At 41.5% G+C, this 22808-nt stretch overlaps 2 protein-coding genes and 1 non-coding gene across 9 annotated transcripts in view; all 3 read right to left on the bottom strand.

Moving 5' to 3' along the window:
- Window positions 1-22808, bottom strand: part of ST3GAL3 (ST3 beta-galactoside alpha-2,3-sialyltransferase 3) — a 204274-nt gene that overhangs the window by 143526 nt on the left and 37940 nt on the right. The window lies entirely within an intron of this gene.
- On the bottom strand, window positions 21202-21576 carry LOC147577970 (large ribosomal subunit protein uL16-like). The gene has a single exon (XM_086716727.1). It carries the CDS (start codon window positions 21509-21511, stop codon window positions 21272-21274), a length of 240 nt encoding a protein of 79 aa, XP_086572853.1. The 5' UTR covers window positions 21512-21576; the 3' UTR covers window positions 21202-21271.
- Window positions 21632-21764, bottom strand: LOC112849134 (small nucleolar RNA SNORA70). Its single transcript, XR_003222563.1, has one exon. It is a non-coding gene; the product is annotated as a small nucleolar RNA SNORA70 (small nucleolar RNA).

Genomic DNA, 22808 nt, shown 5'->3' with positions numbered 1-22808 from the left:
TTGGGTAATAATGATGTATCAATGTAGGTTCATCAATTGTAATAAATGTGGATGGTGGGGATGTTGGTAATGGGGGGAGGCTGTGCATGTGTGGGGACAGAGGGTTTATGGGAAACATCTGTACTCTCCCTTCAATTTTACTGAGACCCTAAAAATGCTCAAAAAAATAAAGTCTTAAAAATAAAAACTCTGCAACTCACTTTCAAACAGTGAAGAAAAATGTATGTCTGTCTACCTCCAAAGACAGAACAAATGTGGCAAAACATTAACATGTTAACTTTTCTTAATGTTTTCATTTTTGAGAAAGAAAGAGCACAAGCAAGGGAGAGGCACAGAGAGAGGGAGACACAGAATCCAAAGCAGGCTCCAGGCTGAGTTGTCAGCACAGAGCCTGACACAGGGCTCGAACCCACAAACTGTGAGATCATGACCTGAGCTGAAGTTGGAGGTTTAACTGACTGAGCCATCCAGGTGTCCAAAAACATTAACATGTTAACCAGATAATCTAGCTGAAAGGATCCTCATGTTCCCTGTACTGTTCTGTCAACTTTTTACTGTTTGCAATTTTTCCAAAGCAAAAAGTTGAGGTGAAACACATAGAAAGGATTAACCACGAGTCAGAACTGAAGCCCTGAGACCAGAGCACGTAGTAACCACTGTAGGACAACACTAAGACGCCAAAGGAAGTCGAATCAGAATCTCTCCACTCCTTGGGGAAAAAGAAAAAAAAAAATAAACTCACAGGTTGAATGTCAACCAGGAGCCAAAATCACAGCCACACAGAGCTGGGTCAGATGTGAACCTCCAAACTGAGATGAACTGAGAAGGCACTGCAGTTACAACACGCAAAACCCTGCCCTTCCTCCTTCCTCACTTCCATTTTCCTACTTGTGAGGACATTCAGAACCTAATTAAGAAGTTCACTAATACAGAGACTTTTTTTCCAAAAAAAGATTTGAAAACAAAGGTTGTATTAGTCAAAAGAGAACAAATAATGTCCCCATTTGACTCCATTCATTGAACAACTGGGCTAAATAAAAACTTCTTTCTTTAAAAAAAAAACAAACCTTGGGGCGCCTGGGTGGCTCAGTCGGTTGAGCGTCCGACTTCAGCTCAGGTCACGATCTCGCGGTCTGTGAGTTCGAGCCCCGCGTTGGGCTCTGGGCTGACGGCTCAGAGCCTGGAACCTGCTTCGGATTCTGTGTCTCCCTCTCTCTCTGACCCTCCCCCGTTCATGCTCTGTCTCTCTCTGTCTCAAAAATAAATAAACGTTAATAAAAAAAAAAAACAACAAAAAAAAACAACCTTGTGGGATAAGAAAGGACACAGAAAATGTAGAAGAGCACTTAAGCAATGAGTTAGTTCATAAAGGAAGGTCAGTTCTGTCATCAGACCTCTGGATTTCAGATAATATGTATATAATTAGAAAAAGCACATGCATGTATTGGATAAAAAACTGGACTGCCTCTATTGGATGTGTTTGATTTCAAGTCAGCAGGCTTCGAATATTCCCTCCTTTCTTATTTTTTCTTTTAACTTTCATGCTCCTGGAGGAGAGACAAAGGAGATCCCAAATCCAGGAGCACACATCTTTGAAAAGGGCAATCTTCTGTAGAATACAAAGTATCCATTTGTTTAAGAAACTTATTTTCCTGGGGTGTCTGGGTGGCTCAGTCAGTTAAGCATCTGACTCTTGATTTCAGCTCAGGTCACGATCTCCCAGTTCGTGGGTTCAAACCCTGCATCAGGCTCCATGCTGACAGTGTGGAGCCTGCTTTGGATTCTCTCTCTCTGCCCCTCTCCACCTGTGCTCTCACTCTCAAAAATAAATAAATAAACTTTAAAAAAAAAGAAAGAAACTTATTTCCCTGAAAATAGTATAGGTGTCACAGCTATAATCACCTGGATGGCAGAAACATCCATACACATACACAAAATACACATCCATGAAAATGGCCTAGAGACATACACGCCAAACCTTTCGAGTGGCACTGTGTGATGGGTCAGTTTTAGTTTTTACTCTGTACATTTGTTCACTGAAGTTAGGTAAATGAGCATGTGTTCATGTTTAAAACGTCTAATTTATGTATTTATTTACTTTAAATATTTATTTTTGAGCGACTGCACACGCGATCACACTGTCAAGTGCAAGCAGGGGAGGGGCAAAGAGAGTGAGGGGGACAGAGGATCCAGAGCAGGCTCAGCCGTGACAGCAGAGAGCCCGATGAGGGGCTCAAACTCACAAACCGTGAGATCATGACCTGAGCCAAAGTCAGACGCTCAACCGACTGAGCCACCCAGGTGCCCCTAAAATGTATGCCTAATTTAATAAGGCCCTATGATCTTCTAATATCAGACTACTAATGCTATACCATATAAGTCACACAATTAAAAACTTTAAAAAACATATGTATACACCAGTGTGATTCATTATATGTAACAAGGAAAAACATTCGGGACACAGAAAACAATTCAGGAAAAAAATAAAACAAAAATTACCTCAGATTGCCTCTGAATGACAGAAGCGTAGATGTTTATTCTAAAATGAGCCTTATTTTATCGTGGTTCAAACACACAGCCTCACAAAATTTTGTGAAAAATTGTAATTTCTGAGCTCTAATTTTGAGATTACTGCATCAAAAGTGGTCTCCAAAAAGACGCAGCCCCACTTATTCAAATATAAATGATGATTCCCAAGAATCTGGTTTTACAGTACAGGGAAAAAAGGTCTCTAATTCATATCTTCTAAACCAGCCAGTCTGTTTATGGCAGACATGCTCAAGCACTCATTTTGGATATAAAATGCATTCACAATTTTCACGTACATGTAAATAAGCGAAGCGTGTTGATTGCCCAAAGGGAGGGAGCCGGGAGAAACCGCAGGCTGGGAAAGGCAGAGGGAGAAACACTGATGGACTGATGCGGGACTAGAGAATCCCACTGGACTTGGAAAAGTGGAAGAGTGAAGGTCCGAGACTGGCAGACACACGGTGAGGCCCTGAAACGCGACAGATGCCAGCCACCCTTGTTCCTGTGGCAGTCGAGGCTGCACCCATCAGAACGTGAAAAGGGCTTTGTCTACCTTGAGGGGAAGATTTGAACACTTCCTGCTCGAGACTGGGGCACAGCGCTTCCTTCCAGCTCAGAGATGGAACTTCATTTGATTAAGATCCCAGGCAGTTGGCAAAGTATCTGGCATGCAGCAGGAATTCGGCAATGTTTGCTCAACTTCTCCCTTCTTTTTTTCTAAATGTATGTTTGTTTGTTTATTTTGTGAGAGAGAGAGAGAGAGAGAGAGAGAGAGAGAGAGCCCTTACGTGCAAGCAGAGGAGGGGCAGAGAGAGTGAGAGAGAGAGAATGAATCCTAAACAATGAATCCACACTGTCAGCAGGGAGCCCGATGCGGGCAGAGCTCATGAACCGTGAGATCATGATCTGAACAAGTCAGATGCTTAACCACTGAGCCACCCGGTGCCCTTCTTCTCCCTTCCAAGCAATGAAGAAGCAAAGTGCGATTTTATCAGAGGCTTTGTTTCGAGCATTGACAGTCTGTCAAAAACTGTCCAACTGATTCTCATCCCTGTTCTCACTTCCAGGATAGCTTGTTTCTTTTCCTCGGATCAAGGTGGTCTTTGAACAAGACACCCTCTTTCTTTAGGATCTTGTCACCAGCTCTACCTGAACAAGTCAAGATGAGACTGCACCTTCCTTCTTGGGCCAAAAACTTCCAATCTGCACTGTCTGCGTTAATCTATGCATACAGCTGAGGACTGCAGGACAGTCACGGAGGCAGAAGTTCTCTCTCTCAAAACTTCTGGCATCAAATTGCTCACAACATTCTCTCTTTATCTTTTTCATGTCTGTTAGCTTCTCTACTGTCGCCCCTGCCCATTCCTGGTGTTGCTCACTGGGCACTGGGGCTCCCATGCTCTCCCTCCCGATTCCTCTGTGGTCAGTCTTGCCAGAGCTCTGACCGTTTTATCTGTCTTTTGAAAGGACAAACTTTTGGGTTTGTTAATCCTCTATATTCTGTTTTGTTTTTCTCTTCAAACTCTACTCTTAATTATTTTGGTTTCCTTCTTTGGGTTTAATTCACTGTATATTTTCTAACTTCTTGAAACACATGTTTAGATCACTGATTTTCACCCTTTGTTTCAGTTTTTTCCCCATATACACAGTTAGGTCTATAGATTTCCCTCTAAGCTTGGTTTTAGTAGCATTACGTAAGTTCTAACGTAGTGTTTTTACTATCATTTAATTCAAAATACTCTCCAATTTCCATTATGATTTTGCCATTGGCCCAATGATTATTTACAAGTTCATTTCTTAACTTCTAAACATACAAGGATTTTCTAATTATCTTTCTGTTACTGATTTCTAGCTTAATTCCACTGTGGCTAGAGAATGTGTTCCATATGCTACCAATCCTGGGAAACTTGTTGAGATTTGCTGCATGTATGACCTGAGGTTTTCTCTTCATTTACCCAATAAAATCTACACTCTTCAACGTGACCTGAATCATGACCTACCCACCCGGTAAGGGATGTCCCCCCATTTACACCCTACATGCCGGCCATGCTGGACTCCCCGTAGATGCCAGGCTCTTTCACATTCTGTGCCTTTTCCCATGATCTTCACTTTGCCAGAAATGCCCCTCTCTGTCTGCTCCTCCTCATCCTTCTCTATGTAGTTCAGAGGACCCCTCCTCCATGCAGCCCTTCCAGCCCTCTCCCATTCCTGGCCTAAGGGGCAGCCAGTCCCTGTACCTCCAGGTTTTCTCTTGCCACCACTCCTCCACACTGCTGCCAGAGCTATCTTACTAAAGCATAAATCCAACCACTTCTCTCTCTGGTTTACCATCCCTTCATCAGAGGCTCCCCTCTACCCAGAGCCCAAACTTGGTGCTCCAATGCAGGACTCTCTCCCAGCCCTTCTCCAGGTCCCCCGCACCTCTGTTCATGCTATTCCCTCCACCTAAAATGCACTTCCCAAACAGTAAATATCAAGGGCAGTGGTGGGGGCAGGAGAATTTCCCTTCATTAATTTGTAATTACAGTATTTATTTTATTTCAGGAGGACTCCAGTGCTTTCCCAGCAGAGTGTGGGCTGTGCAAAAGGCTGGACGGCACTGTGTGCCCACCTATACCTCCCTGTCTTAGTATGTGTAACACCTGGTGCCCTCGTGTTTTAAAGCATGCCTTACCAGGGACGCCTGGGTGGCTCAGTCGGTTAAGCATCTGACTTCAGCTCAGGTCATGATCTCACGGTTCATCAGGCTCTGGGCTGACAGCTCGGAGTCTGAAGCCTGCTTCGGATTCTGTGTCTCCCTCTCTCTCTTCCCCTCCCCTGCTTGCACTCTCTCTCTTTCAAAAATTAATAAACGTTTAAAAAACAATAATAAAATAAAGTATGCCTTACCTAACCAGGCTATAATTTCCTTAAAGGTATGGACTGAGGCTGATTTAATTTTGATCTCAGGAGACTAGCATAGTAACTAGCTTAATAAGTACAACTAAATGAACTTCACTGAGGGAATAAAGGAAGGCAATTTTAAATTCTAGGTACTCAAATGGAAATTCCAGAAGAAAACTCTGCGTTCTGTTAATTCTCCTTCACACTCAAGTCCAGAACACCATGTCTCCACCAGTTATTTCCATTCCGTGTAAGAATATTTAATGGCCGGGCTACATCAAACCTAAACTTGGGTGGCTGATATGGGGGCCTCCATAAATGGGACTCTGCCCCACTCCAATCTTCCGTCCCTCTCCCCCCGCCCCATTCTTCACTGGCTGCTCTCAGCAATCACCGTTGCTTCAGAAATACTGCTAATGCTCTACTTACCTAGATCACTTTTCCTAGGTCCCCTAACGTCTTACCCCTTTCTTTTTTAAAGTTTTGTTTTTGTTTTTTGTTTTGTTTTGTTTTGTTTTGAGAGAAAGAGAGCTGGGGACGGGCACAGAGAGAGAGAGAGAGAGAGAGAGAGAGAGAGAGAGAAAGAATTCCAAGCAAGCTGTCAGTGCAAAGCCTGACACAGGGCTCGATCTCACAAACAGTGAGATCAAGACCTGAGCTGAAACCAAGAGTCGGACGCTTAACCAACTGAGGCACCCAGGCGCCCCAGTCTTACCCCTTCCATCAGGGTCCCTGCTTTAGGGCACATGTCTTTCTCAAGGCCCCCCTCGATTTCACTTCTTCCTCCTCACCTCTGAAACACTTAATCTGGCCCTGTCTTACCCCTGGGTCCTTTCTCTGAGCCTCAGCTTTCAGGCTGCAAACTTCCCAGACCCTGGTGCCTCTCATCCTATGTGTCCCACACTGCCTAGAACAAAGCTAGATGTCAGCTGTCACTCAACAGTAACACCCGTTGACTGACAAGTCACTGATGTCTCTACCTTGGCTTCTCTCCGTCCAACTCAAGGGCTGCTTGGGTGGTGCCCAGGTGAATCCCCAGGAGCTATCAGTGCTATTTGCATGAACATTTCCTGTAATCCTAGCTCCCCCAACCACCTCCATGTTACCACGAGAAGACCTGCCTGCATAGCTGAGCGATTCTCACAGCTCTGTGACAGAACCAGAGGCTTTTCCATTTCCTTCTGTGCCACTAGAAATACACACACACACACACACACACACACACACACACACACGCACACACGCACGTACACAAATGAAGTTGTTTTGCCTCTTGTTCCCTTTCCAAAGCAAGTAAGCTTTAAATTCTCAGCTCTGTATGACTTCGTTCTGTCCCTACCCTCTGGTAAAACCTTGCTTTCCTGAGCCTTTGAAAAATACCTCCCCCCCCCCCCCAGGTAAAAATAAAACTGTGATATTACGCTTTTGGAAACTTCAACATGTAATTCTAAGAAAGTAAAAACATACAGTTTTGAAGTGTCTTTGGTTCACCAACAGTGACGGAGTCCAGCCACCGCAGGGTGTGAGCACTAGAATACCCCAGCAGTGCGGGCTCCACGTCTGTCTTCGTCCTCCCGGGTGCATGGCTATGCTAGGGTCCAGCTCCCCTCAGCCGGTGCCTGGGGTCTGGAGGATGGGATGTGGGCCGTGGAGGTACACCACCTCCAGCCCTGGCCCTTGGAGAGCTTCTGCAAAACCTCCATGTTCTCTCCTGTTCGTCCTCTGTGAACTGGGTCAGAGGACCAGGAGAGGCGTCCAAGGCTGCAGGAGCTGCTGGGGTCACTAGATGGGAACGGTCTGTGTCCCTGAACGATGAGGTGGAAGGGAACTCTTCCCCCGGCCCCCACAACCCCGCCCTAGAGGCGTTAAGTCACTGCAATTTGGGGGTAGTTTGTAATTATAGCAAGTCTGCCCTAAAATGATAGTATCCTGAATTCTTTTATTTTTTTTTAATATATTTTTTAAAAAAATTTAATGTTTATTTTGGAGAGAGAGAGGCGGGGAGGGGGGGGTGCAGAGAGAGGGAGACACAGAATCCAAAGCGGGCTCTAGGCTCTGAGCTGTCAGCACAGAGACCAACACAGGCCCAGAACTCATGAGCTGTGAGATCATGACGTGAGCCGAAGTCAGACACTCAACCGACTGAGCCACGCAGGCACCCCCTGAATTCTTAAAGTTAAAAACAGCAATTATTCCTGAGTGTTACTTACAAGCAACTCTGTCTAAAGCCCTTTTGTTACACTGCACTAGCCGTGTTACTATTTTCCCTTTCGGGTGACTTGGGCACTGGTGGGAGCTGTGGTGCACCCCTCAGATCCCCTCCCCACCGCCCCGTAAGGAACTGACGACTAGTCCCCATCTGCTGGGATCATGGTGGGCAGAAAGCCTCCAGCTGTCAGGCATCTTCAGGAAATGCTTAGCTGAAAACAGATGCTTACCCAGGATCATGCCTTCTTGGCCTTCCAATGACTAGTGGCAGCCTATGGCCAGTCAAGGAGAAACTATAAAGACGAAGTCCCCTCCCTTCAACTCAGAAGGGCCATCCCAACTTTACAGCCCCCACGGTCTCGGCTGAAGCCTTTCTTGGGACTGAGCCACAGTCCAACTTCTCCCTCTGCACAATCCAGCCTCCCTTTCCTCCCTTTCCTTTCTTTTCCTATCGAGAATGTTGACCCCAAACCACTCCCCAATAAGACTAACCTTTGTGTCAGAGCTGCTTTTTCAGGATCCAAGCAGAGACAGGCACTGTATTCTTGACACAACAACCCTGCCTCCGAATATGACACAAATACCATACTTTCCAATCAAGAATGAAAATACACAACGTCACAATGGGATAGAAGCTTTAAGCTTAAAACTTAGACTCTCCAGGATGGGTGAAACAGGTGATGGGGATTAAGGAGTGAACTTGTTGTGATGAGCACCGGGTGATGGATGGAAGTGTTGAATCACTATTCTGTGTACCTGAAACTAATATTACACTACAGGTGAACTAACTGGAATTTAAATAAAAACTTCCCAAAAATAAAATAAAATAGACTCTCTACAAAAATTCAGAATGTATTATACTATTAAAAGACAGACTCTTTCCAAGAAAATAAGTAAAAGAAACCATAAACATTTTAAGATCCGCTTTGAGAAAAGGAGCTTTGAAACTGTCCTAAAGAAAATGTTACCACCTGGCTTGTAATCAAATAAAATTATTAAATATGTAGCAAAGAGGTACACAATAGAAATTATTGAGGATCTATTATCCATCCATGCAGGTATTTAGTTTTTGTTTTTGTTTTGTTGTTGTTGTTTTGAGAGAGAGATCGCAAACAGGGAAGGGACAGAGAGAGAGGGAGACAGAATCCCAAGCAGTCTCCACACTGTCAACACAGCGCCCAGTGTGGGGCTCAAACTCACGAACTGTAAGATCATGACCTGAGCCAAACAAGAGTCGGATGCTTAACCGACGGAGCCACGCAGGCACCCCTAGAGCAGTTGCTTTTTGAGTACTCACCACAACACAGCGCTGGGAGCTTTATTCACATGCACTATCTCATTAAATTCTTTCTAAGTTCTGCAGGCAGTAAAACTCAGGTTCAGAAAGCATAAATAAACTACTTAAAGTCCCAGAGTCAGAACTCCAAGTCAGGTTGGGCTTCTTCCAGAGCCTCAACTCCTGTGGTAGTCTTGCATATTCAAGCTACTATGAGGTGTTAACTAAGTAATTTGCAAGGGGGAAGGGAGAGCAAAAGGCGAGTATATGTGGTTCCAAAACCTGTTCTCTCCTCTTACCCGTCTCTACTGACGGTAGGCACAGGCACTGCCTTCTAGATACACACACTCCAAGGAATGAGTTAAAGAACTATTCCATGCACGATTCTGCCAGAAGGAAGATACCCAGCACAAAACTGTTCTCTAGCAATTCAAAAGGTTCTTCTGCCCTCTTGTGGCTGAAGGAGACTACTACAGATCAAAGCTCCATCAAAAAGCTAAAATACCATATAAAGGCAATTGGCAGTCACACAACACAGGAGGCAACTGTGATGGGCTCATAATGAACCAGATTTAATAACTCAAAAATTTGATCTTGCCACTCTTCCATGACAACCACTGCTTGGAATAAGATAAGAGTAACAATACTAGAGATCAGGGAGAAAAACGACAAAAATCAGTATTTTTGTAATGATAATAAGGACTATGACAACCGCTACATCCATCCAGAACAATGATAAAAGTGTAAAACATTCTAAACCCCAAACAAAAATCCTCATCTTTACTTTCCACACGTAACAATGTATTTTAAAAATCTTCTCACAGCAGCCAATACAGAGCCTCCTCATGAGCCAATACAGAAGCTCCTCAGAGCTTCCGGGGCACAGCACCCCCTTGGATGGGTGAACTTGGCCCCTACTGGTGAATGCTTCGCCGCCTTCCAAACTTTCACCATTAAAAACAATGCTGCCAAAAGCAAACAAATAAAAACTACGACAGTGCTATCATTTTGTAAGTGTGCAAGAATACCTGCAGATGAATTCCTAGGGGAGGAAATGGGGGGTCAAAGGGCACATGCATGCCTTTGCACTACTTTTTAAAACTCTTTTCTCCCTCTGATTTTCCCTCCTCTCTCTCTGGCTGCTCCTTCTCATGCTTTCTTAAAAGTTTTATTTTAAGAAAAACAAAAGTTTTATCTGGGGTGACTTTCTAAGCAGTGACCACGTGTGCTGCTCACCCCTTAGTTATAAATTCCTCCAGGACTTGGTCTTTGGTCCTCTTTCATCCTGTAACCTTTCCCAACTATCATTTCTCTTCCCTGAAGGCAATCAAAGTTACTATTTTGGGGTTTTATGCTTCCAGAGTGATTTTATGCATATATATGCAAACGTATATGTACTGTGTATTCCTGTGTATGTATAAATATGAACATACATGCACGAGACTTTTCCCTCCCTTGCTCTACAAATCCATACTCTAAACTGAAGGAGTGGTAAGGGGACACTCCCAAGCAGCAACTTTCATAAGAGATGAAACTGAGGCCCCAAACCTTTTTCAACCTGCAGTTCTGTGCCAGACAACTGGAGTGGACCCACAGGGGAAGATCAGATTCGAGTACTGTCTCCTATCCTAGCCTACTGTAGGACAGGTTTCACCAAGTAGCCACAGATTAACTCAAGGGAAGGATAGAGCACAGAAGCCAGTAAGTCAAAGATCAGAGTCTAAATACGATCTTTCACATCTATGGTTATTTGCCTATGAAAGATTTTTGATTTTTTAAAAACATTTCTTTATTTTGAGAGAGAGAGCGCAAATTGGGGAGGGACAGAGAGAGAGGGACAGAGAGAATCCCAAGCGGGCTCCACACTGTCAGCACAGAGCCTGATGTGGGACTTGAACTCACGAACCATGAGATCATGACCTGGCCCTGAAACAAGAGTCAGACACTTAACCAGCTGAGCCACCCAGGCGCCCCTGATTTTACTTTCAATGAAAGTTTTCTAACTACACAAAAGTAGAGAGGAATGTAATGAACCCCATCCAACAGATTAAGCAATTAAAACATTTTGCTATTGGTTTCCTGGTTTCACTCCTTTCTTCTTTCGCTCTCTCTCTTCCCTTCCCTCCCCCCGCCCCTCTTTCTTTCTCCTTCTCTCTGTTTTGGCTACATTATTTTAAAATAAGTCCCTGACATCATGCTATTTCATCTCTAAATACTTTGTCTGGACATAATTATAAGACAGAAAGAGATTTCCTTATTGTGACCACAATATCATGATCACATCTAACAAAGTTAATTTCTTAATATCATCAAATGCTCAGTCCACATTCATTATTTCCACAATTATCTCAAAAAAAAAAAAAATCTTTCTAGAGCTGACTTCTTAGGTTTCAAGAGAACCTAGAGCCAAACAAATTCCAAGCCCAGCGTGCAACAGCCCATGACTACTAAATCTTAAAAGAATTTCCAGGTTCCTAAACCCGCACCAACAGGAAATGAACTGCTAAGGCTCCCAGGAAGGGCATTCCTCCCAATGCCCATGCTGACGTAGCCTTGGCAGGTATGGGTTCAGGAAGAGCCACCCTATACCCTTTACCTCTCATACTCCCATCCCTCCAGTTCTAAGCAAACACTAATCTATTTTCTGTCTCTACAGATTTGCCTCATTTGGACATCTCATAGCGCATGTGGTCCTTTATGACTGGTTCACATGCTTTCAATGTTCATTCATGTTGTAGGATGTATCAGTACCTCATTCCTTTCTTCATATTCCATTGTGTGGAGAGGCCACATTTCATTTATCCACTCACCAGTTGATAGATATCTGGGTTGTTTCCACTTTTTGGCTGTTATGAATAATGCCGCTATGGAAGTTTGTGTACAAGTTTTAATTTGGACATGTGTTTTCATTTCTCTTGAGATCCTAGGTATAAACTCTGGGTCAAATGTTAGCCCTGTGCTTAACTTTTCTTTTTTTAACGTTAATTTACTTATTTTGAGAGAAAGAGAAAGAGAGAGAGCGGGGGAGGGGCAGAGAGTGAGGGAGAGACAGAGAGAATCCCGTGAGATCATCACCTAAGCCAAAACCAAGAGTCCGACCAAGCCACCCAGACACCCTCGTAACCCTGTGTTTAACTTTTTAAGGAACTGCCAGGCTGTTTTCCAAAGTGTCTACACCATTTTACATTCCCACCAGCAGTGCATGAGGGCTCTAATTTCTCCACATCCTCACCAACACTTGCCCTGTCATTTCGATTACAGCCATCCTCCTAGGTGTTAAGTGGTGTCTCATCGTGATCTTTATTTGCACTGCTCTGGTGACTCATGATATTGGGCATCTTTTCACGTGCTTACCGACCATGTGTACACAGGTTTCCCCAATATCCGAAAGCAGAGCATTCCTATGAAACCTTTCATAAGCCAAAATGGCCTAAAGTGAGGAAGCAATTACCACTAGTTTATATGGAAAAATGTTTGAGCGTTCCCAGGCGCAAAAATAATAACCCTTTAGGCTTTTCTGGTATTTTAGGACACATCTTGCTAAAGGATGCACAAAATAAGTTGAGATAAAGCACTGATGCTCACAGACACAGTTCAAAGCTTATGGCAGCTTGAGGCAGACACAGTGACTGTGGTTCCCGCGGAAGGAACTAGGGGGCGCCACTCTCACTGCTTGAAGGGCACGCTTCCTGGATAATAACTCACTGCAAGACACCGAACGCTACTTTCTCTTTTCACCTTTTTTCATGAAAACAAAAATCCTCTTCAGAGTTCTCTCAGCGAAAACAGGTACTAATAATGCAGGTCTTTCGGAAAAGCAAAGTGGCTAACACAAACTTTTGCAAAGCAGGAAATACCCGCATCTTCTTTGCAGAGATGGCTATTCGGATCCTTTGCCCATTTGAAAAATTGGGTTGTCTTTTTATTTTTGAGTTATGAGAGTTGCGCGCTCTATTTTGCCCATCTTTCCCATTGAGAATAAAAGCTTCCCAACCACTTAAGAAAGTAGTGAGTGTTCTTTTTCTGTAGCAAGAAGTAACTACCAGAACTGGTTTCGAGCTCACCCAAATCAATGATAGCTTCACACCATTATACAAGCTTTTGAAAAGCCAGGCAATCAACAACAGCTTCACCTCAATGACCATGCTTCTGAGAGCCATTCCATTTAACAAGAATCCTACTCAGACAGCTGTGTATCCAGAGCTAAAGGTCAACCAACCCTTAAACACTCTTACTTCTGAAAGTCTACCAATGCCTGAACTCCACCCTTTTGAAGACTCTAGAATAAACAGGGGTTCCTGAAGTCCTGGTATCAGGACCATTTTACGTCTTTAAAACTCGCTGAGGATTCCAAAGAGGGCCTATATGATACGGGTTAATAATTATACTAACATTTACTATATTGGACATTAAAACTAAGAAATAAATAAAAAAAATAATAAAAAAAACTAAGAAATATTTAAATAGCAATTTAAAATTAACAGTATAAAGCTCATATTATAAGTTTAAGAAAAATAACTATTTCCCCCCCAAAATTAGTAGGAAGAGTGGCACTGTTTTAAATTTGTGCAAATGTCATTTACAGCTTTATAAAAGTCTGGATATGCATCCATTTCCACATTCAATCTGTTGTGAAATGTTTTAAATATACGAAATTTTTTTTGGCCTCTCACAGATACACAGTTAGAAGAGGGAAAGGTATTATAATAACCTTTTCAGATGGTTATGGATATTCCTCTTTGATGCTACCCCAGACTCAAAAAGCAGTAGTTTCTTACAAGTTAGTGGCAATATTGAATCGGAAAGCATATCAGTAAACATTTTCATACTTGGTTACATTAACATCCACTTTGAATGAATCTTTTAGCCACGCATAATTTGTTAACATCATAACAGTGGTCTTTTGGACATTATTAGTTCACTGAGTTATACAAAACTTCCAATGTTTTCACACCCATTTTGCCATATTAAAAAAATCACATTTGTTAACATCACTACCAATCTCCTCAGAAACGTGTTTAAATATTGAGAAGGTGTCAGTTTCGTGGCAGCAGACAGAAGCTTTTCAGAATTCTAATTTTCATTTGAAAGCTCAAGTTTTATCTACATAACAAAAAAGTCCGTTGTTTCCCTTGAAGTGACAGGTGTACTGTATTCCTTTTTGAGAAAGTCTCCCAAATTCCCAAGTCTGAATAACCATGGTTTGCCTGTCAGTCATTTTTCCAAGTAAAAATGGTGTTCCCTCAAAAGAGTAGCTAGTTCAGCTTGCAGCTCCATCACACAAGTGCTTTTCCTTGACACAATAATAAAACGTCAGTGTGCATAGTGCTTTATGCATACTGATGCATATTTCCCATTTCATCATCGTATTTGTTTTGTTATTATTTATTTATTTTTTTAAATAGGCTCTCCACCCAACGCGGGGCTCGAACTCACAACTCCGAGATCCACAGCTGCATGCTCTACCAACTGAACCAGCCAGATGCTCCCATCATATTTGTTTTTTAGAAAAACGATATATACTCAAAGGTCAAGATTTAGTCAAATTAAGATCTGTTTCATCAAGAACTTTCTTCAAAAAAAAGTTTACTTATTTAAGTAATCTCTGCATTCAATGTGGGGCTCAAACTCACGACCCCAAGATCAAGAGTTACATGCTCTACCAACTGAGCCAGCCAGACACCCCTCACCAAGAACATTAAGTGAGGGGCACCTGGGTGGCTCAGTTGGTTGAGCGTCCGACTCTTGATTTCTGCTCAGGTCATGATCCCAGAGTTGTGGAATCAAGCTCTGCGTTGGGTTCCATGCTGAGCGTGGAACCTGCTTGGGATTCTCTCTCTCTCCCCTGCTCATGCTCACACACACTCTCTAAAATAAAAATTAGGGGCGCCTGCCTGGGTGGCTCAGCTGTTTGAGCATCCAACTCTTGATTTTGGCTCAGGTCATGATCTCACAGTTGGTGAGATCGAGCCCTGGGTTGGGCTCCATGCTGTTAGCCCTTTTAGCTCAGAGCCCACTTGGAATTCCCTCTCTCTTCCCTACCCTCTGCCCCTCCCCCCATCAAAATAAACTTTTAAAAATTAATAAATTTAATTTAAATTAAAAAACAACATTCTCAGGATGCCTGGGTGGCTCAGTCAGTTAAGCATCTGACTTCATCTCACGGTTCGTTGAGTTCAAGCCCCCCATGTCAGGCTCTGTGCTGACAGCTCAGAGCCTGGAGCCTGCTTTGGATTCTGTGTCTCCCTCTGTTTGTCCCTCCCCTGCTCGTGCTCTCTCTCTCTCTCTCAAAGAATAAACATTAAACAATTTTTAATAAAAAAATTTTTAATAAAAAAAATTTTAAACATTCTTAAATGAAACTGGCTTTTTTTTCCCTCAGTGTGTGGGGCAGTGAAAAGTACAATGACTGTTAGTTCAGTTTGGTACCCTGCTTTGCTCCGTGCTAAGGTGTGAGCCGTTGTACCCACCATCACTTTGCAACATCAATGCAAATGGCAACCCACTGCAATGGGCAACCAGTATCTTATTATTAACATGAAAACGCTCTTGACAAAACTCTGAAAACCACTGCTAGGAAAGAGGGCTGTTTTGTTCTAAGAAACCATGTCTTACAAGCACAGTTCTTGCTCAAATGACTAATACATTCAACTTTTTGTTTCATGTATAAGTGTTGGCCTCTTCTTTCAAACATTTGTTTGACATCCTGCCTTCTTTTTTCTTTTCCTCGCTACATTTTTTTCTTCTGTTAGTTCTGGAGTCACGCACTTTACACACTCTATTCATGTAGCAGTTAAGCGAGAAAACTCACCTGCACGTAAAACTTAGAATTCTAAATTTATCAATATATTGAACCCTCCTACCAAACAATGTAAGAAGAATACTTTAACTCTTAACCTCTCTCAATTGATATGCTATTACTGACTAGTAGTATAGTTCTCTCCCTTTGTTTCTATAATACCAAATATTGGGCAACAGCATCAATGTTTGCTTAGATATCCTGACATTTACCATTCTCTTTGCTTACCATTCCTTCCTGCGTCTTTCTTCTGGAATCATTTTCCTTTTTCTGAGGTTTATGCTTTGTAAGTGCCTTTACTGAGTATCTGTTAGTATGAACTTTCTTCAGTGTTTGTGTCATTCTTGAAACATGCATATGCAGGGTTCTAGGTTGACAGGTGTTTTCTTTACACAAAATAAAATAGTTCACTGTCTCTGGCTTTTACTGCTGCTCTTGAGAAGTCAATTGTCAGTCTAACTGTTGTTCTTTGGAAGGTAATCACTCCTTTTCCTCTGGCTATTTTTTAAAAATATTTATTTATTTTTGGGAAAGAGAACAAGTGGAGGAGGGGCAGAGAGAGGGAAACAGGATCCGAAGTAGGCTCTATGCTGACAGCAGAGAGCCCGACGCAGGGCTCAAACTCACGAACCATGAGATCATGACCTGAGCCGAAGTTGGACACTTAAACCCACTCAGCCACCCAGGCGCCCCATCTCTGGCTATTTTTAAAAACAGTATTACTGTGGTGCCTGGGTGGCTCAGTCGGTTAAGCATCTGACTTCAGCTCAGGTCATGATCTCACAGTTCATGTGCTCAAGTCCTGCATCAGGTTCTGTGCTGACAGCTCACAGCCTGGAACCTGCTTTGAACTGTGTCTCCCTCTCTCTCTGTCCCTCCCCTGTTTGTGCTCTGTCTCTCTCAAAAATAAATAAAAATTTTAAAAATTAAAAAAAACCACAGTATTACTGAGGTCTAAATTAACATACAATAAACTGTCTATATAGAAAGTGTACAACTTGAATTTTGACATACATCTGTGAAGCCATCACCACAACTATGATAAGAAAGATATCAACCCCACAAGTTTCCTCAGGCTCCTTTAATCCCACCCCTCACCCTACTCCATTCCCAAGCTACCCCTGACCTGCTTCTTGTCACTATAAATAAGTTTGCCTTTTATAAATAGAATCATATTTTACGTACTCATTTGTGTCTGGCTTCTCTCTCTCAGCGCAATTACTGTGAGATTCATCCATGTTATTTGTGTATGAACAGTTCATTCCTCTTTTGTACTCACATGAGATGACAGACGTTACGTAAATTTGTTGTGGTAGTTATTTCACAACACATACATATATCAAATCATCGTGCTGTACACCTAAAACCAATAGAATGCTGTGTGCCAATTATATCTCATAAAACTGGGAAAAAACAGTTCACTCTTTTAAGTTCATTCCTTTTTAATGCTGAGTAGCATTCCATTGTGTAGATGTACCACAATTTATTCATTTACCTACTGATGGATCTTTGAGTTGTTTCTAGTTTGGAGCTATTACAAACAAAGCTATGATGAATGCACATGTACAAGTCTTTGCATGAACATACACTTTCACCCCTCTTGAAGAGGAATAGCTGGGTATGTTAGGTGAATGTTTAATGTTTTTAAGAACTGCCAAATTGCTTTTCCAAGTGGTTGTACCATTTTCCATGACCACTTGCAGTGCAGAAGTGTTAACAGCTGTCCCATTCTGGATAACGCCTGATGTAATCTATCTTTTTCATATTAGCCATTCTAAAGAGTTTAGAGTAATACTTTCTTATGGTTTTAATTTCTACTTTCTCCTAAGGACTAATCATGTTTAGTATCTTTTCATGTGCTCACATGCCATCTGCATATCTACTTTGGTAAAGTGTCTATTTACATCTCTGCCCACTTTGATGTATTCAAATTACAAGTTATTTATTGTATTTATGGTTTGCAAATTTTCTCCAGGTCCATGGCTTGCCTTAAAATTTTTGTTAACAATGTTTTTTGAAGAGCAAAATTTTTTACCTTTGATGTAGCCCAATTTATTAATGTTTTCATGCTTTTTATTACCCTCCCTAAGATATCTTTAGCAAATTCAAGGTTACCAAGATTCTGCCCTATATTTTGTTTATAGTTTTAGCACTTCCATTTGGATATATGATACATGTCAAGTTAATCTTGTACATGGTGAGAAACATGAGTCAAGATTTGTTTGCTACCATTTATCAAAAAGATTGTATTTTTTTCCTATTGAATTGCCTTGGTATCTTTATCAAAAATCAACTGGCTATTAAATAAGTAAGTCATAGGAATAAAAGGCACAGCATAAGGAACACAGTCAGTGTATGTGTATTTCCTTCCCTTTCCCTTATGTTCATCTATTTTAAGTTCCACATGAGTGAAATCAGACATTTGTCTTTCTCTGATTTCACTAATACTCTCTAATTCCATCCACACTGTTGCAAATGACAAGACTTCATTCTTTCTGATCACCGAGTAATATTCCATTGTGTGTGTATGTGTGTGTATGTATATATGTGTATATATATACATATATACACACACATATGTAGTGTGTGTGTGTGTATATATATAGATATGTGTGTATACGTATGTGTGTATGTGTATATATACATATGTAGTGTGTGTGTATATATACACATATGTAGTATGTGTGTGTATACACACATATGTATATATACATACACACATACTACATATGTGTGTGTATATACACACACACACACATACTACATCTTCTTTATCTATTCATCAGTCAATGGACATTTGGGTTCTTTCCATAATTTGGCTATTGTTGATAGCACTGCTATAAACATTGGGGTGCATGTGTCCCTTCGAATCAGCATTTTTGTATCCTTTGGGTAAATACCTAGTAGTGCAATTGCTGGGCCATACGGTAGTTCTTTTTTTTTATTGCTAAAAAAAATGTTTTCTTAATGTTTATGTATTTTTGAGAGAGAGAGAGAGAGAGAGAGTCAGAGTGTGAGTGGGGGAGGGACAGAAAGAAAGGGAGACACAGAACCTGAAGCAGGCTCTAGGCTCTGAGCTGTCAGCAGAGAGCCCGATGTGGGGCTCAAACTCATGAACCACAAGATCATGACCTGAACCAAAATCAGAGGCTTAACTGACTGAGCCACCCAGGCACTCCAGGGTAGTTCTATTTTTAATTTTTTGAGGAACCTCCATACTGTTTTCCAGGGTGGCTGCACCAGTTTGCATTCCCACCAACAGTCCAAAAGGGCTCCCCTTTCTCTGCACCCTTGCCATCATACATCTGTTGTTTCTTGAGTTGTTAATTTTAGCCATTATAAGTAAGCTCTGTGCCCAACCTGGGGCTTGAACTCACGACCCCATGATCAAGAGTCACATGCCCTACCAAAACTATTCTGACAATTTAAAATTCTCTGTATTTTCATATTAACTTTAGAGTCAGCAATTTCTAGCAAAAAAGTGAATTTTTAAAAGAACCCACCACACCTTCTGGGATTTTTAGTGGAAATGTGTTGAATCCTAAAACAAATTGGGGAGATTCAGTATCTTAAGATCATGCCTTCTGCTCCATGAACACGGTGTACCTTTATTTCAATATTCTTTCATTTCTTTTTAAAAAAAATTTTTTTTTCAACGTTTATTTATTTTTGGGACAGAGAGAGACAGAGCATGAATGGGGGAGGGGCAGAGAGAGAGGGAGACACAGAATCGGAAACGGGCTCCAGGCTCCGAGCCATCAGCCCAGAGCCTGACGCGGGGCTCGAACTCATGGACCGCGAGACCGTGACCTGGCTGAAGTCGGACGCTAAACCGACTGCGCCACCCAGGCGCCCCTCAATATTCTTTCATTTCTTACGCAGCAATGTTATGTGGATTTTAGCGTACATGCTGGCTATTCTGCTCCCTAGAGGGTCTTTCCTGCATTCAGATAGGCTAGTCTCCTAACTATCACAGAATGTACCGGCATACAGAAACGATTACCCAACCACATTGAGGGAATTGCAAAGAACCCTATGGAAAATAGTATAAATCAAGTCATAAATCTTATTCCCCTTTTTCTCCCATTTCTTCCTCCTACAGAGGCAACCATTCTATTGTTTAATGGATACATTCGCTTATGTTCTTTTAATATATGTATGTTTGATATGCATTTACTCTTTCTTATCAACTTTATCCAGGAGTAATTTACATACAATAAACTGCTTCAATTTAATGTATACAATTTGAAGAGTATTGACAGTTATATACATTCACAAAACCACTGCCATTATCAAGACACAGGGCATTTCTATCTCAAAAAATTCCTGTGCCCGTTTGCAATCCATTTCTCCCTTCATGTTTCATCCAAGGTAACTAACAATCTGCTTTTAATTATTAATAATTAACTTGTATTTTATATAAATGAAACATATAATATGTAGTCATAATATACTATTATACTAATATCAATTAATATTAATGTGTACTAATTAATATTAATATTAGTATGTACTTAATATTAATATGTACTTAATAGGGGCGCCTGGGTGGCGCAGTCGGTTAAGCGTCCGACTTCAGCCAGGTCACGATCTCGCGGTCCGTGAGTTCGAGCCCCGCATCAGGCTCTGGGCTGATGGCTCAGAGCCTGGAGCCTGTTTCCGATTCTGTGTCTCCCTCTCTCTCTGCTCCTCCCCCGTTCATGCTCTGTCTCTCTCTGTCCCAAAAATAAATAAACGTTGAAAAAAAAAATTAAAAAAAAAATATGTACTTAATAATATTAATATGTACTCATTCATGAGTTTAACATTCATCCACGATGCTGAACGTATCAACTTTGTTCCTTTTCATTGTTAAATGGTACTTCACTGTGTGAATATGTCACATTTTGTTCATCCATTCACCTGTTGATAGACATTTGGGTTGGTTTCCAGTTTGGAGCTCCTGGGAATAAAGCTGCTGTGAGCATTCATGTACAGGTCTTATTTGGTCATATGCTTTTACTTTTTCTTAGGTAAATACTTATGAGTGGAATGACTGCCATTTGGCAGGTGTATGTATAACTTTTTAAGAGATTGCCAAACTGGTTTTCAAAGGAGTTGCACCATTTTACATTCACAACAGCAATATAAGAGTTCCATTTACTTCATATTCTTGCTAACACTTTGTTATCTTTTTTCAAAACTTAAGTCATTCTAGTTGATATGTAATGTTATCTCACTATGGTTTTAATCTGTATTTCTATGATGAGTAACAATGTTGAGAATCTTTTCATGTGCTTATTACCATTCGTACATCTTTTGTAAAGTGTCTCTTCAAATATTTTACCCATTTTTGGTTAAGCTGTTTACCCTCTTGTTATTAAATTATAAGAATTTTTTATATATTTTAGGTACAAACATATGCATGTACTAAATATTTTTAACTGAATGTTATATATACAAGTACTGAATATTCTTCCCCATTCTATGGCTTGTCTTTTCATTTTTTGGTGTTTTTTAAAAGACATTTTTTTTTTTTTTGACAGGAAGCAGGATTTATTGGTGGGCATGAATGGGGAAAGGCAGTGCTGAGGTTCTCATGAGTGCAGAGCCCTCCATTTGTCCAAGAGGCCACGATTAGGGGTGTATTTGACCCCACAGCCATCTGGGATGAGCCGCTTTTCAGCCACCATGTCTTCAAATTCGTCCACATTAAAGTTAGTAAAGCCCCACTTCTTGAAAATGTGGATCTTCTGGCAGCCAGGGAACTTGAACTTGGCCCTAGGTAGGGCCTCAATCACATGCTCCTTGTTCTGCAACTTGGTACGGATGGACATGACGACTTGGCCAATGTGGACCCTGGCCACTGTGCCCTGGGGCTTTCCAAAGGCACCCCACCTGTCTGGAGCCTAGACTGGAGAAAGCGTGAGGCCAAACCTCAACGTCCACCAGAAGAAAACTGTCTCCAAGGTCCCTTAGGGCAACCCGTACAACCAACAGGCTGCATACACTACCAAGGAGGCTGCTGTTCACAGCCAATGCACACTGGGCCCCACGGGGAAAGAGCACAGTCGGCTTAATTGGCTGCAGAGGACAAACATTTTTAGTTTGGGTCAAGTTAATTTATCACTTTTTAATTTTATGGCTCATGTTTTTTGTTTCCTAAGAAATCTTTGTATTCCTGTTCTTTTAATTTACAAAAGTGGCATTGTGTTATTCTGTTTCACTTTTGACTTAAATTATGTATTTTGGGGCGCCTGGGTGGCTCGGTCGGTTAAGTGTCCGACTTTGGCTCAGGTCATGATCTCGTGGTCCGTGAGTTCGAGCCCCGCGTCGGGCTCTGTGCTGACAGCTCAGAGCCTGGAGCCTGTTTCAGATTCTGTGTCTCCCTCTCTCTCTGCCCCTCCCCTGTTCATGCTCTGTCTCTCTCTGTCTCAAAAATAAATAAACGTTAAAAAAATTTTTTAAAAAATTGTGTTTAAAGTTCCATCCATGTTGTTTTGTGTATATTGGATCTGTTACTTCTAACGGCTGCAAATCATTTCATGATATAAATACCCTACTTTTTGCCTACTCACCCCCACCCCTAGGATGGAAATACATTCATCCTCCAACTCCCTGAGCACACAAATAATGTATGTCTCTGGTAAGTGCCATGGAATGAATGAATACACACACACACACACACACACACACACACACACACACACACACACACATTCACACACATACATATATATATGGCAGATTTGCTGAGCTAAAGGATGTATGTATACTTCAGTTAGTTATTACAAGAATGTGTTCCAGAATGGCTTTACCAGTCTACTTCTCACTGGCAAAGAATACAGGTTACTATATTCTCACATTCCTGCCAACACTTGGATTATCCAGCTTTCTAACATTTCTTTTGTCAGTCTAAGGTATAAGGAGATATCTTGTTTTAATTTTAATATTTGTTATAGCTCATGAGTTTGAATATCTATTCCTATGCTTAACCTTATGGGTTTCTTCTTCTATAAACTCGTTCTAATTCTTTGCCCATTTTCTACTGGGATTGCTGCCTTTTTCTTCTTCGTTTGCAGGAATTCCTTGTATATTCTAAATATCAAACCTAGCAAATTTTATTTTTTTTAA

Source organism: Puma concolor, chromosome C1 (assembly GCF_028749965.1).
Source record: "Puma concolor isolate L17-30 chromosome C1, mPumCon1.1.hap2, whole genome shotgun sequence".
In the NCBI taxonomy this organism is placed as follows: domain Eukaryota; kingdom Metazoa; phylum Chordata; class Mammalia; order Carnivora; family Felidae; genus Puma; species Puma concolor.
The sequence above is the reverse complement of the archived record's forward strand: the minus strand, read 5'-3'. Positions and strand labels throughout refer to the sequence as shown.